The sequence below is a fragment of the Siniperca chuatsi genome, linkage group LG4 (genome assembly GCF_020085105.1).
Source record: "Siniperca chuatsi isolate FFG_IHB_CAS linkage group LG4, ASM2008510v1, whole genome shotgun sequence".
In the NCBI taxonomy this organism is placed as follows: domain Eukaryota; kingdom Metazoa; phylum Chordata; class Actinopteri; order Centrarchiformes; family Sinipercidae; genus Siniperca; species Siniperca chuatsi.
In genome coordinates, this window is record NC_058045.1 from 19,133,571 (window position 1) to 19,149,641 (window position 16,071).

Consider the following 16,071-nt stretch of genomic DNA (forward strand, 5'->3'; position numbering starts at 1 on the left):
TGATGACAAATATCTTTATTCAGTTTACACTGGCTCCACCAGAATGCAATTTTCAGTATGTTTCCCATATTCAGTACATTAGATAGATTATGGGTCTCTAACCAGTTGTACTAAAACTTGAATTTCTGTCCCTTAAGATTGTTTTTTTCAGAGCTGAAAAACAACATCAATAGTCCAGGAATGAGTAACAGTTGTGGTTATGGAAAGTCATAAAAAAGTAATGACATTTTGTATTACTGCCACAGTGGGAACACAAGCATAATCATTTTCAGAAATGCTACTTATTTTGTTTAGAACTGTGGTTTCTCTGAAGACGATTCCTCACTGCAGATTTCCCATTGTGTGATTCCTCTTGAAGAGGACTCTACAGCCCCAGTGCTTTTAGTTCCACTTACAGATGAGATGGTTACTAATGTCTCAGGGCTCTGAGTAAGAGATCAAATCTTGCATAATAATGAACAGTTCATTGAATAATGTATTGAATAATTAACAGCAGTGTGTGAGTGTCACATATGTATGGAGCCCATAAGTCAATATTAAGTAATAATAAAATCTATTTCATAATTACATACTCATGCATTTCATATTGAACATGTTGGGGCTCATAATGGCTGCTACTTCCTAGTTTTGTTTTTTGTAGAGAAGTGGGGATTAGTGGATGATTTTGCCCCAAATAATCTGAATGTATAAAATTGGTGACTTTGGACAGTGCACTACAAAATTCATTGCGTAAGTTAAATGAAAACTTGAAAAACTATTGAAAATGTTGTTAATTCTGTATTGTCATAGAGAAATTCTGTCTACTTTAGGTTCTTTAATAAAACTGAATAAACATATCTGTGAATACAAGTTTCTGTGTAAACAGAGAGAGAGAGGACTCTGTCCCTCAGGAATTTACCATTTTTCTTATCGTGAAAACCAAGAGAAAAACAAAACTTATGTAATCCGTGGGAGCTGCTTGGCTGTCACATTACACTAAAACAAAGTCTCCCAACATGACTAGTTCTGATTGGCACTACATACAGACTTTGCTATCTAGACAGCTCAAGGTGAAAATTGATACCAGTATCTGTTTCCCATTCTCCCACATTAAAGCACTCACACATTCTTTACAATATTAAACCTTTCAGCTGTGAAGTCACAATTTATTCCCCACAGTATGTAAATTATATTACTATGTACAATGCAACAGTACAGGAAATTAAACATCTATATATAAAGACGGTGGCATTTTCACTATAGGTAAGGCAACAAGTGAAAACTGAGTGACCCTGAGTATAGGAAATGACTACAACGTAATCACATAACACCTCACAGTTATTTGCAGGTGAGTACATGTGACATATTAATCACATTCAAACAAAAAAGCACAGAATATGTTTTCAATCTATAATTTTGTCATCCTGATTGTCCATACTATAATTTTACTGTGTTGGTATATTCTGTATGCACAAAATCTATTACATGTCTGTTTGTCCTGCAAGAGGGATCCCATTTCCTTGTTTTTTTAAGTTTTTTTTTTGGGGAGTTTTACCATTTCTGAATCAAGGGTATAAGTAAAGAGTGTGTCCTATGCTGTACAGATTGTAAAGCCCCTTGAGGCAAATTCGTGATTTGTGATATTGAGCTATATAAATAAAATAGACTTGACTCTCCAGACCTCAGAGTTCAGGACGGTAGCACCAAACACTGGTGCAGGTCAGACCATAGTTCTCCTCCCTGACAGACTCAGGAAGTTCAAACTGAGCCAGCTGACGCAGGAGTTGTCGGATGCCATGTTCCTCAAACTGGGGTCTTCCAGGATCTCCGATCAGGACTTTGGTGCCATGGGTTTTGATGCAGCGGTCCAACCAGCTGTGAAGGCTGGTGGCGAGGGCCTCATCATAGAACATGTCACCCAGGAGGATCAGGTCAAAGCCCTTGGCTTGTGAACCAATCATGTTGTCAGTCAGACAAACAGGTGCCTCCAGGCCGTTCAGCTCACAGTTCATGTGGGTCGCAACGGCTGCAACTGTAACACAATCAGAATCAGAATCAGAAATACTTTATTGATCCCCGTAGGGAAACTCTTTGTTACAGTAGCTCGTCTTTACGTCAGTGCACACAGGAGAAAGTACTAGAAAAAATAAACACTATAAAACAGGTCAGAAATAAATTAAGTATCCTGTCGGTATAAGTATAAGATAAACTAAGTGTCAAGTACCAAGTGGGTTTACTGGTTGGTGATGAAAGTACAGTCTAAAATACAATGTAACTCCTTATGTAATAAATAATATTAATAAGCGGAGGTGCATGTACTGTCGAAGAGTAATTGAGGTATATAGTTTCAGTAGCAATAAATAAGAAAAAACTAACAAGGGGAAAACTAATATTGCACGGAACACAAACAGACATGTTTAGTACTTTACCTTATATTGCACCAGCTAACCAGACTCTAGGTATGGTCATGTTACAGTATTTTACAATTGCTTTAACTCAATTTTCACAGTTTCAATTTACAAAAAATGTTTGTAAAAATGTTTACAAAATACTGTAAAAAGGCATGAGCATTAAGAACCCCAGCATATACTGCTTTCCCAAGGATATGTTCTGTGACATGACAGAAAGAATCCCAATTACTCTGTGAAAAACATAGTGCACAATGACAATGTGAAACCGCAGTCAGAAGTACTGAAATGAGACTTTCTTGATCGACAGAACATACTCAAGTCCTTGAATACAGTGGCGGCCCTCTACCACCAGCCAGAAGAGTAGTTGAGAGATTCTGAAGATTGTTAGCACTGAACACCTGGCTTTCAACTGAACTGATTGTACCCTCCATTCAATTCAGTTCAGTTCAATGTTATTTATATAGCGCCAATTCATAACAAAAGTTATCTCATTGTACTTTTCATATAGAGAGGGTCTAGACCGTACTCTTTACAATATTATTTACAGATACCCAAAAATTCCCACCATGAGCAAGCACTTGGCGACAGAGGCAAGGAAAAACTTGCAGTGCACTTTATTGAGAATTTGCCTTAACAAGTCAGCAGTAAAAATGTTCACCTCTAACCTATTTTACGTCCTGCGTCACCCATTTGCTCCCTCCACTAACCCCATCCACGTTACCCTCTTGTCCAATCACCCTCTCCCCCTCCTCTCACCTCCTGGAGTTCACTGACCAGATGAAAGAGCTGGTCACTGCTGGGACCAAACTTACCTTTGTTCCTTCCCCCACCCAACTCCCAATTTCTCTCTCCTACCCCCCCCCCGTGTCCCAGGGCAGTTTTGACACATTCGTGTCAGTTACACCTCACTCAGCATGTGATGGAGCCCCCCAAAGGGTCTTAACATTTCAAAGGTTGATTGTTATGCGTTGTAGTATAGTGGGTGTTTCTTTCTGTGCTCTCCTTTGTCTCTGTGTTTCTGCAAGTACAGCCACCCCACCTTGCAGCTGCAGTGAGTGATTGGTGGCAGCTGTCATCAATCACCTAAACAGGACCTGGAGCTTAAAGGCATGGAGAGAGCAGGAAATTGTTGTCAATGGACCATTTGGCATTTGTTAGCGTGTTGCTAGTGTATGCTCGGTGTGGCAAACTTGTGCCTTTCTAGAGTGAGTCTGTGTCAGTAATGTCTTGTCTGATTCAGTAGGCCACTTTAACTCAAGTTGTCATTTATATATTGTACGTGACCAGACCTGCTCCTTGCAACACTGCCAGGGGGTGTGTTTGTCCTTGTGGAAAATTAAAACTTCATTAAACACAGCTAAGGTGACCAAAAAGCACTCACTGTATATATTAACCATAAGTGATATAGTTTGGATAAAAACCTAACTATAACGGTAAAGGAAAGAAGTTAAGTTAATGTATAACCCGATGTTAAGCATGAATAAAAATAATGGAAATATAATAAGGTCTGACTGAGGAAAAACACTGAGAGACACAGATTCTGGCAAAACACCTGATTATACAAGCAAGACAGGAAACATCTGTTTTAATAGAAGATTAGAAGAATGTTGAAAACTTATTATGGAAGCGTGTATGTGTATGTGACCCTCACTGACACTCCATGAAGAGCAAAGTTGATAAAAACAAGACACTAAAGTAAGAATTAAGAACGGACATTGGTCGATGGGAAAACAGAAAATAATGGGTATTGCGAAACAGTGGTTAATGATCCCATCTCGCGAACATGTTAGGATAGTTCTATAAGGGGGAGAGGCCACCAGTGGCGTGATGGGGAGGTCCAGTCATACATACACACAGGGCAGTGACTTATAGGGTCAAGGTATAAAACCTTATGCACCATGTTTGTTCTTCAGCTGCTCTCGGGACCAGCTCAGTTTGTTGTACTCTCTGTGAAGTTACAATAAATCTACAAAGTGGGCCGAAGTACTGCCTGGCTCTCTTCTTTGTGTTTCGTTTTACTAAAAGTTTTGATTGCATTGACTGAGGAAAAACTTCCACATCCTCCTCTCCCCTCTTCTCGCCTTTCCCTCTCATTGACTGTAGTGAGTGGTGGGTCACACCGGAGTCCACTCAATCAAGACTTGGAGCTTAAAAGCCTGGGGAGAGCAGCTGATGGGGCAAGTGGCCAGATGGCAGCATACGTGCTGTGTGTGTTGTGGAAAATATTTTTCTTGATATTGACGATCAAGTTCAATAGTGATTTAGGTTGTGTTGCTTAGTGAAAGCACCGGCCTGCCTGTATTGCACTTAATATGGAGAAGCTCTCTGCCTCTCCCATGCAATGGCACTCCTAATTGTGTATGCACTTTGGATCACATGACTTCTGGGAAGAGTGTCTTTTTTGTCTCTTTATCAGACAGAAAGAGTTTATCACAAAACTTCCCAGGCTCTGTACAATGGAATCTTTGATTAAAATGGTGCATATCATAACTCTGCAACAAACGAGCACCCTCCGACCTTCGGCAAAACACATCAAAGCCCACAGCTGTTGGTATTACGTGTGTACAGAGAGCATGCACATTTTATTCTCACAACTCTCATGTATGTCCATCAAATGTAGACACTTTATAATCTACAGTATATTCTAAACTATATAAAAATAAAGGCTTTGTTACAACACTGTATGCTTTAATCAGGAAACATATTACTTGCGATCAAAGAAGAAACACAAGGAAGGGGAAGGTCACTCTGCCCTGTCTGATAAAGAGACAAAAAAGTTCAAAGCTCTTCCCAGGAGTCATATCTCTGCACAGATACTCCTGTTTTAGTTTCTCACAAACAACCTTATCCTTATCTTTACCCAATGTATTCAAGGACAGTCGAGGTAATTATGTTTTCTCTGTAGTTTCCTTGTGTAATGGAACCCTCACGTGGGTAAAAGCGTAATGGCACAATAATTCATAACCAATCAAAGACTGTCAATGATTTCTGTGTTTTGATTATGGACCAATAGGGAACATCCCAACAACCAGCCAGGAGGAGCATGTTTTGAAAATATAAGTGAATGCACAACTGAGCCTGTTCAGTTGCTTCATGAACCAACTCGGTTTGACATGTACCTTGTTTTGATATTACAGTAAAATCTATATTGCATTGGACTCTATTTGACTCAAGTGTTTTATTGAAGAAGAATTAAACCTGAAGACATCTGGCCCAGCTGAAGGTTTTTTTCCCCACAGTGTGTGTCGTGTGTGGTTAATCTGACTCAAGCTTACTGTTAGAGACTGGTCGGTATTTCCTTCTTAGAAGGGAGGGTGGTAAACTTTGATTTTGGATCTTGGTTTGATTTTAATTTAACTGTCTGTCATCTCTGTTATAGGCGGACCGGCCTCTTCCCGTTTGAAGAAGCACATTTCTATTGAACAGTTGTTTATTTAGGCTATATTGTAAATAAAACTCTTTATCTTTTGGTCATACCACTGTTTTCCTCTCTCTCCTTTTAACCAGTTCTGTATTGCATCTACTTAAAACAAATTAAATTAGCATGACGCAATTTGATTCTATCAGCTATAAAACCTTGGAAGAAATTGTGCTACATCTGAAATCGTTGGAAAATGCTGCCTTGATATTCTGCATCCAGGCAGCATTCAAAAGTGTTCACAGCCTGGCACCAGATCTTCTGAAAATGGTCAACGCGTCTCTACTCTCAGGCTATTTCCCACAGGCCCTGAAAACTGGTATTAAACCACTCTTAAAAAAAGAATAATCTAGAAAACTCACTAATGAACAATTACTGTATAGGCCCATATCAAACCTACCATTTTTAAATGGTTGAAATTTTCCTTAGAGACCTCATGTGTAAAGATGTGGGTAACAGGTGAAAGGCAGGACACTACAGCAGTCACGTAGAGGTCACTTGCTACCCTAGAAATGGCACTGACCTCTATGTTCATTAGCCATAGTTCACTTCACTGTCTCTTCTGTCTGGGAGGAAGGACAGCTGGGCAGGCAGATGGGGCCGTTACCTAGGCAACCCTAACGTGACTGATAGTAGCTCTTGTCTCAAACGTAGCAGGAAATACTGACTTATTTCCCTGTTGAATGCACCACATTTGACCTGTTAGTTCCAATGTGACTGTAGGTTAGATTTGCGGTTCATCGTCCAATAGGAAGAGGACACATATTTAGGCTAAAGATTCATAACCTTGTAGGAAGAACACATTAGACTCTATAGGGCTAGCAAGAGATAAACATTGTGGATCAGGAAGAGACCTTCAGACTTGGGTTTGGCACTGCACTGGGTTTCACCTTGTACTGCTGATACTGTTGTCTCCTTGGCCAAGCCTTATTAAACATTGGTCTGTAAGACATCCAGAGTCTCCTGAAACCTTCTTCATCATCTGAGTTGATTAGCTACTTTCCTTCACACATATTACTAAACCGTCTGGAAAACTGGATGGGACTTTCTGGCACAGTGCTAAATGGGTTTGAATCCCATTTGAAGGACAGGAACCCAAGGCTCCATTCAGATGTCTCTTCTGTTCAACATCTACATGCTCCCACTAGCGCAGATTATGCAAAACAACACAATATCTTACCATAATAATGCAGAAGACACACAGATGTGTATAATAATATCACCAGGTGACTATGGTCCCATACAAGCACTGAGTAGGTTCATTGAACAAATCAATTATTGGATGTACCAAAAATTGCCAACATTTTCTTCAATAAAACAAAATTATGACTGAAATTATTGTTTTAGGAGCCAAAGAAGAACAATTAAAAGTTAGTGGCCAGCTTCAATCTTGGTGTAGTCATGGACTAATTTCAATAGCCACAGTAAGACAATTACAAAATCAGCCTACTATCACCTTAAAACACTAGATATTTATATTAATGTTTTCTAGGTTTACAGTAATCATCTAAAATACATTTGGCTTACTGTAATACAATAATGCTGGAAAGCATATAACATTATGTAAACTTAAAATTTACAATAATGTACAATAACAGACACTCAATTTGACTAATTAAGCGTTTTGCACATTCAAATTCTGTTGTGAAAACTGAGCCAAAGCAACTGTAAAATACTTACTAATACTAAAAGATTAATGACAGCACATTTTTACCACAGGGCCCCATAACAGTGTAGTCGGGCCATGGGTTTTGTGCATGTCACTGTATTTACTGGCTGTGTGTATTTATTGATTTGTCTGTACACTAAAATGCTTGGGAGTCAAACAAAATAAAACAAGTTACAAAATGATACTAGAAAAAAAATAACACAGTAGATGAAGAGTCAAAATAAAAGACGCATACCTGTGTCAATGTCATTAGCAACTACATGAGCAGCTCCACACAGTTTTGCAGCGATGGCTGAGGCTCCACAGCCGCTCCCCAGATCCAGAACTGACTTACCCCGACACACTCCAGGGTTATCCAAGATATATCTGCAGAGACGTGGCACTACATCAGACTTCATTAAAAGCACTAACTCACACACACAGTGTCAGTTGTTTATTGTGAGGCTAACGTCTTACCTTGAGACTGCCTGTCCTCCTGGCCAGTATATGGCCCAGTATGGGTCACCAAAAGGCCAGAGCTCTGGCTTTTCTCTGCCAAAATCTGCAGTTTGGGGTGAACAGTCTCAGTTTGACCTCTGGAGTCAGGCTCTGCTCTCCAACTATCTCTGTGTTCTCTGAAATAAATTTCCGGACATATTCATCTGATTGACAGCTGACTGAAAAACATCTATGTCTGTTTGCCTGTTTAAATACTAAAAAATCTAAAAATATTTTAACATAACGAGAACATTTTGAGGGCGTTAAACGTCCCAACATGGTTATAAAGTTATTTGAAAACTGTAGCTGCTTAGCTTAGCTTGTTAGCCACATAGCTGCTGTTTTGGAACGGCTTTTAATGTTTCTCGCTGCAGCTAACAAACATGTGATGAAGTTAGTAAAGTGCAACACATCTAAACATCACAATGGTGACAGATAAAGGATAACACGTGTTAAATCTCCATACAGCTCCAGCTGAGACGGAGGACACTATATTTAGGCTAAAGATTCATGTTCCTTGTAGGAAGAACACATTAGACTCTATGGGAGCTAGGCAAGAGATAAACATTGTGGATCAGGAAGAGACCTTCAGACTTTGGGTTTTTGCACTGCACTGGGTTTCACCTTGTACTGCTGATACTGTTGTCTCCTTGGCCAAGCCTTATTAAACATTGGTCTGTAAGACATCCAGAGTCTCCTGAAACCTTCTTCATCATCTGGAGTTGATTAGCTACTTTCACTTCACACATATTACTAAACCGTCTGGAGGAAAACTGGATGGGACTTTCTGGCACAGTGCTAAATGGGTTTGAATCCCATTTGAAGGACAGGAACCCAAGGCTCCATTCAGATGTCTCTTCTGTTCACAATAGATATCTACATGCTCCCACTAGCATAGATTATGCAAAACAACACAATATCTTACCATAATAATGCAGAAGACACACAGATGTATATAATAATATCACCAGGTGACTATGGTCCCATACAAGCACTGGAGTAGGTTCATTGGAACAAATCAATTATTGGATGTACCAAAAGTACCAACATTTCTTCAATAAAACAAAATTATGACTGAAATTATTGTTTTAGGAGCCAAAGAAGAACAATTAAAAGTTAGTGGCCAGCTTCAATCTTGGTGTAATGTGGACTAATTTCAATAACCACAGTAAGACAATTACAAAATCAGCCTACTATCACCTTAAAACACTAGATATTTATATTAATGTTTTCTAGGTTTACAGTAATCATCTAAAATACATTTGGCTTACTGTAATACAATAATGCTGGAAAGCATATAACATTATGTAAACTTAAAATTTACAATAATGTGCAATAACAGACACTCAATTTGACTAATTAAGCGTTTTGCACATTCAAATTCTGTTGTGAAAACTGAGCCAAAGCAACTGTAAAATACTTACTAATACTAAAAGATTAATGACAGCACATTTTTACCACAGGGCCCCATAACAGTGTGTAGTCGGACCATGGGTTTGTGCATGTCACTGTATTTACTGGCTGTGTGTATTTATTGATTTGTCTGTACACTAAAATGCTTGGAGTCAAACAAAATAAAACAAGTTACAAAATGATACTAGAAAAAAATAACACAGTAGATGAAGGAGTCAAAATAAAGGCACGCATACCTGTGTCGTGTCATTAACAACTACATGAGGCAGCTCCACACAGTTTTGCAGCGATGGCTGAGGCTCCACAGCCGCTCCCCAAGATCCAGGGCAGCTTACCCTGACACACTCTAGGGTTTATCCAAGATATATCTGCAGGGACATGTGGCACTACATCGAACTTCATTAAAGCACACTAACTCACACACACACAGTGTCAGTTGTTTTATTGTGAGGCTAACGTCTTACCTTGGAGACTGCCTGTCCCTCCTGGCCAGTATATGGCCCAGTATGGGTCACCAAAGGCCAGAGCTCTGGCTTTTCTCGCCAAAATCTGCAGTTTTAGGGTGAACAGTCTCAGTTTGACCCTCTGGAGTCAGGCTCTGCTCTCAACTATCTCTGTGTTCTCTGAAATAAATTTCAGGACATATTCATATCTGATTGACAGCTGACTGAAAAGCATCTATGTCTGTTTGCCTGTTTAAATACTAAAAAATCTAAAAATATTTTAACATAACGAGAAATATTTTGAGGGCGATTAAACGTCCCAACATGGTTATAAAGTTATTTGAAAACTGTAGCTGTAGCTCCAGCTTGTTAGCCACATAGCTGCTGTTTTGGAACGGCTTTGCAATGTTTCTCGCTGCAGCTAACAAACATGTGATGAAGTTAGTAAGAAGTGCAACACATCCTAAAACATCACAATGGTGACAGATAAAAGGATAACACGTGTTAAATCTCCATACAGCTCCAGCTGAGACGATCTAGTTTTGTTTTCTACACGAACGCAAAATAGTGGCGGACCTCTACTGAAAACAGGACACACAATCTGCGTTCCGCTGAAAGGTTCCTACACAGTAGGCTATGTGTTTAATTTTGATCGAGTGACTATTTTCTGATATTATGAGAGGTCCTACCTGTATTTTGCGCAATATAGAGTTAGAATAAATCAGATAGGCATAATATGTAACATTAACGTACATTTTAGATTTTCATGAAAAGAAGATTATGAAAAAGAAACAGCCCCCTCCCCTACTTCAAAACAGTGTATAAATATTGGTTTGATCTAATTCTGTCAGCAACAAACATTTTTGTCCAAATATTCACAAAATAAAAAAAGAATAAAACTAAAACAAGACACAGATTCAGTTCAACCTGGGACTTGGACATGCAAAGACAAAAATATAACATGGAACATAAATCATGAAATTAAGAGTCTATTGTAGGTTATAAAATGTGAAAATGACAGTGTGTGTGTGAGCTGATGGTTCACAGAGTCACAGTCATATGCTAGATTCTGTTTAACCCTTGGTAGTGTAAGGACTGGAGCCTGAGGCTATAATTACAGCACCCCTTGTGTTCTCTCATCTTGTGTAAAGATATTGCTTTTTGATGGAGGAGGTGGAGGAGTCTAATGGACTAGTTTCTTCCTGTCATTGATAACAACAACCCGAGCTGACCCTGTGGCTGGGACCAGCACACCCACAGATCTGTTTGGGGATTGTTTTTATAGATGGTGGCTGTCTATGAGGGCCAGCAGTGTAGTGACTTGATTTCATATGAGAATTGCAGCCTTGAGCCCTGGTCTATGAGTCCAGTATGGCAAGAGTGCAGCAATGTGTTCTGATCTGAGATCAGATATACAGACCTGTGTCCTCCATTAACCAGGTTGTGATTCAGGCATCTTTTATAGTGTCACATATGATTTTCTTTTGTTGCACAGGCCTGGAAATTTGCTAACGCTTCAAAAGCAATTTAAAGTTCCGGGCTGCTAAGACAGGGAGATTACTAGTTTCAGAGATTTGAGGACATGGAAGTGTACTTTCCTGTACCCCCTTTATCCTTCCCTAAACATAAACCATTCATTAGCACACACACACACACACACACACACACACACACACACACACACACACACACACAAATGGCTATGCATAGGATACTATACTATATATCAATTTAAATGTTAAAGCTAATGTTCATATTACTGTTATTGTTTATTGCTGTCCAAACATTGAACAAATTATCTATTTTGATACTTTAAGTGACATTGTTCTTGAAACTTTTTTTTCTTATTCAATCATACTGAAGTTACTGTATGATCATTTCAAGAAAATATTACTAGTTTTTTCTTTTCTTATCATCATTTTGTGGCTGACTAGCCCCAAACTAGCCACTGCTTTGTCATATATCAGAATGTTTGGTTTCTCTTTGATTATGTTAGTCATGATTATAAATGTCATGCTTTATACATCCCTCCCAACAGATGCTGGGCAGACTGTAACACATGATTTAAATTGCTTTGCATTAAAGGGCTGAGGTTAAATCCTGACAGATGATGCTCCACATGACTCTCTGTCTAGAAAAAAATAACACAGTAGATGAAGAGTCAAAATAAAAGACGCATACCTGTGTCAATGTCATTAGCAACTACATGAGCAGCTCCACACAGTTTTGCAGCGATGGCTGAGGCTCCACAGCCGCTCCCCAGATCCAGAACTGACTTACCCCGACACACTCCAGGGTTATCCAAGATATATCTGCAGAGACGTGGCACTACATCAGACTTCATTAAAAGCACTAACTCACACACACAGTGTCAGTTGTTTATTGTGAGGCTAACGTCTTACCTTGAGACTGCCTGTCCTCCTGGCCAGTATATGGCCCAGTATGGGTCACCAAAAGGCCAGAGCTCTGGCTTTTCTCGCCAAAATCTGCAGTTTGGGGTGAACAGTCTCAGTTTGACCTCTGGAGTCAGGCTCTGCTCTCCAACTATCTCTGTGTTCTCTGAAATAAATTTCCGGACATATTCATCTGATTGACAGCTGACTGAAAAACATCTATGTCTGTTTGCCTGTTTAAATACTAAAAAATCTAAAAATATTTTAACATAACGAGAACATTTTGAGGGCGTTAAACGTCCCAACATGGTTATAAAGTTATTTGAAAACTGTAGCTGCTTAGCTTAGCTTGTTAGCCACATAGCTGCTGTTTTGGAACGGCTTTTAATGTTTCTCGCTGCAGCTAACAAACATGTGATGAAGTTAGTAAAGTGCAACACATCTAAACATCACAATGGTGACAGATAAAGGATAACACGTGTTAAATCTCCATACAGCTCCAGCTGAGACGATCTAGTTTTGTTTTCTACACGAACGCAAAATAGTGGCGGACCTCCTGAAAACGGGACACACAATCTGCGTTCCGCTGAAAAGGTTCCTACACAGTAGGCTATGTGTTGAATTTTGATCGAGTGACTATTTTCTGATATTATGAGAGGTCCTACTGTATTTGCAATATAGAGATTAGAATAAATTAGGATAGGCATAATATAGCAACATTAACGTACATTTTAGATTTTCATGAAAAGAAGATTATGAAAAAAGAAACAGCCCCCTCCCTACTTCAAAACAGTGTAATAATATTGGTTTGATCTAATTCTGTCAGCAACAAACATTTTTGTCCAAATATTCACAAAATAAAAAAGAATAAAACTAAAACAAGACACAGATTCAGTTCAACCTGGGACTTGGACATGCAAAGACAAAAAATATAACATGGAACATAAATCATGAAATTAAGAGTCTATTGTAGGTTATAAAATGTGAAAATGACAGTGTGTGTGTGAGCTGATGGTTCACAGAGTCACAGTCATATGCTAGATTCTGTTTAACCCTTGGTAGTGTAGGGACTGGAGCCTGAGGCTGTAATTACAGCACCCCTTGTGTTCTCATCTTGTGTAAAGATATTGCTTTTTGATGGAGGAGGTGGAGGAGTCTAATGGATAGTTTTCTTCCTGTCATTGAAATAACCCCCGAGCTGACCCCTGTGGCTGGGACCAGCACACCCACAGATCTGTTTGGGGATTGTTTTTATAGATGGTGGCTGTCTATCAGGGCCAGCGAGTGTAGTGACTTGATTTCATATGAGAATTGCAGCCTTGAGCCCCTGGTCTATGAGTCAGTATGGCAAGAGTGCAGCAATGTGTTCACAGTCTGAGATCAGATATACACAGACCTGTGTCCTCCATTAACCAGGTTGTGATTCAGGCATCTTTTTATAGTGTCACATATGATTTTCTTGTTGCACAGGCCTGAAATTTAACGCTTCAAAAGCAATTTAAAGTTCCGGGCTGCTAAGACAGGAAGATTACTAGTTTCAGAGATTTGAGGACATGGAAGTGTACTACTGTACCCCTTTATCCTTCCCTAAACATAAACCATTCATTAGCACACACACACACACACACACACACACACAACACACACACACACACACAAATACATGCATAGGATATACTATACTATATATCAATTTAAATGTTGTGCTAATGTTCATATTACTGTTATTGTGTGCTGTCCAAATATTGGACAAATTATCTATTTTGATGCTTTGGCAACATTGTTCTTAAAACTTTTTTTTTCTTATTCAGTCATACAGAGTGCAATGTGATCATTTTAAGAAAATGTTAATAGTTTTTTCTTTTTGTTGTCATCATTTTGTGGCTGACTAATACAAACTAGCCACTGCTTTGTCATATCAGAATGTTTGGTTTCTCTTTGATTGTATTAGTCATGATTATGTAAGTATGCTTTATACATCCCTCCCAGCAGATGCTACAGACTGTAACATGATTAAAATTGTTTTTTATTAAAGGGCTGAGGTTAAATCCTGACAGATGATGCTCCACATGGCTCTCTGTGTCACAGCATTTCCACACATCATCCCTTTCTCTCTTTTCTACAACTGAACACAGAAAAAACTGAAATAATTGTTTTTTGCCCCAAAGAAGAGAGATTAAAAGTTTGTGCTAATCTCAAATCCATGACACTAAAATCTACAAATCAAGCCAGAAATCTTGGTGTAGTTATGATCTCTGACCTAAATTTCAACAGCCACATCAAGACGATTACAAAATCAGCACCTTAAAAACATAGCAAGAATTAAAGGATTTCTGTCTAAACAAGATACAGAAAAACTTGTTCATGCGTTTATTTTCAGCAGGCTAGACTATTGTAACATGTCTTCACAGATCTTAGTAGAAAATCAATCAGACAGCTGCAGCTCATCCAGAATGCTGCTCCCAGAGTCCTCACTAACACAGAGAAAGTGCACATTACACGGGTCCTTTATTCACTGCACTGGCTTTATGTGTGTCAAAGGATGGATTTTAAAATCCTATTACTTGTCTATAAAGCACTAAATGGTCTAAATGCATTTCTGACTTACTTGTCATTACAAAGCATCCAGCCCCCTCAGGTCATTTCCTTTAGTTTCTATGCTCCCCACCTGTGGAACAAGCTTCCTGAATACCTGAGCTCTGCTAGAACTGTCAGCTTGTTTAAACCAGGGCTTAAAACATTATTGTTTACTGCAGCTTTCCAATAAATTAGATACATAACTTCTTTTTAATCTGTAACTATTTATTTGCTTGATTTTGTTTTTAATTCATTAATTTGAATGTTTTCTTAACGTCCTATGTTTAATGTGTTTCTATGCCCCTGTAAAGCACTTTAAATTGCCTTGTGTCTGAATGGTGCTGTATAAATAAACTTGCCTTGCCTCTCAAACAAAACTGGTAAAACAAAAACAAACTGGTAGAGTCACAGCTGACCTCATTTAATATCAAAATCAAGCCTTCAAGCCTTTTATTTTCACCATTCTGAACATGTTAGGCAAGGTAAGTGTGTATTAGTAGGCTTTTTCTTCCCTCTTAGGTTTGTCACTTTTAAAAATATTCAGCTACATTCCTCCTCAGTATTTTCCCTGCCCAGCAACAACTACCAGCACCAAATCACCTTCCCCTTCCTCTGCTCCTCTCTCTTGATGATCTCTGACCAGGCACATTCCTGGTGTTCTTCAGGAAATAAAGATGCCACTCCTACTTGGTGAACTCTTGGTAAAAGCAACTTTACCCAAAATCACCAAACCTTTCATCAGTGATATCAGTTGAGTCAACCCCCCCTTTACTCGTGAATTTTCTATGTTTCCCCCTCTCCCACATCCCAGGAGTTTACAGGAATGCAAGCTACAGAGACAAAGCACCTAATGCCTTTAACCTCATAGAGCCTTTTTTCCCTTTTTTTCCCTTATAGAAGATATTGATGTAATATAGTGCAGTACATCTCAAAAAATTGCAAGGGAACCTGCAGGAGTCCTTAAAGGAAGTTTGGATGGTCCTTTATATAAAGAAATTTGGAAACTGAGATATAAAATAAACAACAGCATTAAAAAACCACAAGGAATGCAATAAAATATATAGAAGATGACCTTTAATTCATAAAATCACAATATATGATGATGTGATGCAGTGGCCACATTTATACTAGAAGTCTACAGAAATGCAAACATTATGTTTCACTTGATGGCTCATAATTCAATATGATGCAGGCACTTAAATAGTCAAAGTGGACCAACTAGTAAGTAAACAAATGCTGTAGCTCCCCCTGCTGATCAATGTGGTTATTTTTTAAAGACTAAAGAATCGTT

The 16,071-nt window shown here is 38.8% G+C and overlaps 1 protein-coding gene across 1 annotated transcript; it reads right to left on the bottom strand.

Moving 5' to 3' along the window:
* Positions 1-763: 763 nt before the first annotated feature.
* On the bottom strand, positions 764-14,833 carry etfbkmt (electron transfer flavoprotein subunit beta lysine methyltransferase). The gene is made up of 4 exons (XM_044191944.1): positions 14,812-14,833; positions 12,213-12,369; positions 11,992-12,122; positions 764-2,011 (listed from the first exon to the last, which is right to left on the bottom strand). The coding sequence occupies exons 1-4, from the start codon at positions 14,816-14,818 to the stop codon at positions 1,662-1,664; spliced, it is 645 nt and encodes a 214-aa protein (XP_044047879.1). The 5' UTR covers positions 14,819-14,833; the 3' UTR covers positions 764-1,661.
* Positions 14,834-16,071: the final 1,238 nt, after the last annotated feature.

Excerpts from the sequence above, each read along its gene's own strand:
- etfbkmt (XM_044191944.1), bottom strand. Across the intron at positions 12,123-12,212 it reads GGAGGACAGGCAGTCTCAAG|ATATATCTTGGATAACCCTG; the intron begins GTAAGACGTTAG and ends ACGTCTCTGCAG. Across the intron at positions 2,012-11,991 it reads TGCTAATGACATTGACACAG|TTGCAGCCGTTGCGACCCAC; the intron begins GTATGCGTCTTT and ends ATTGTGTTACAG.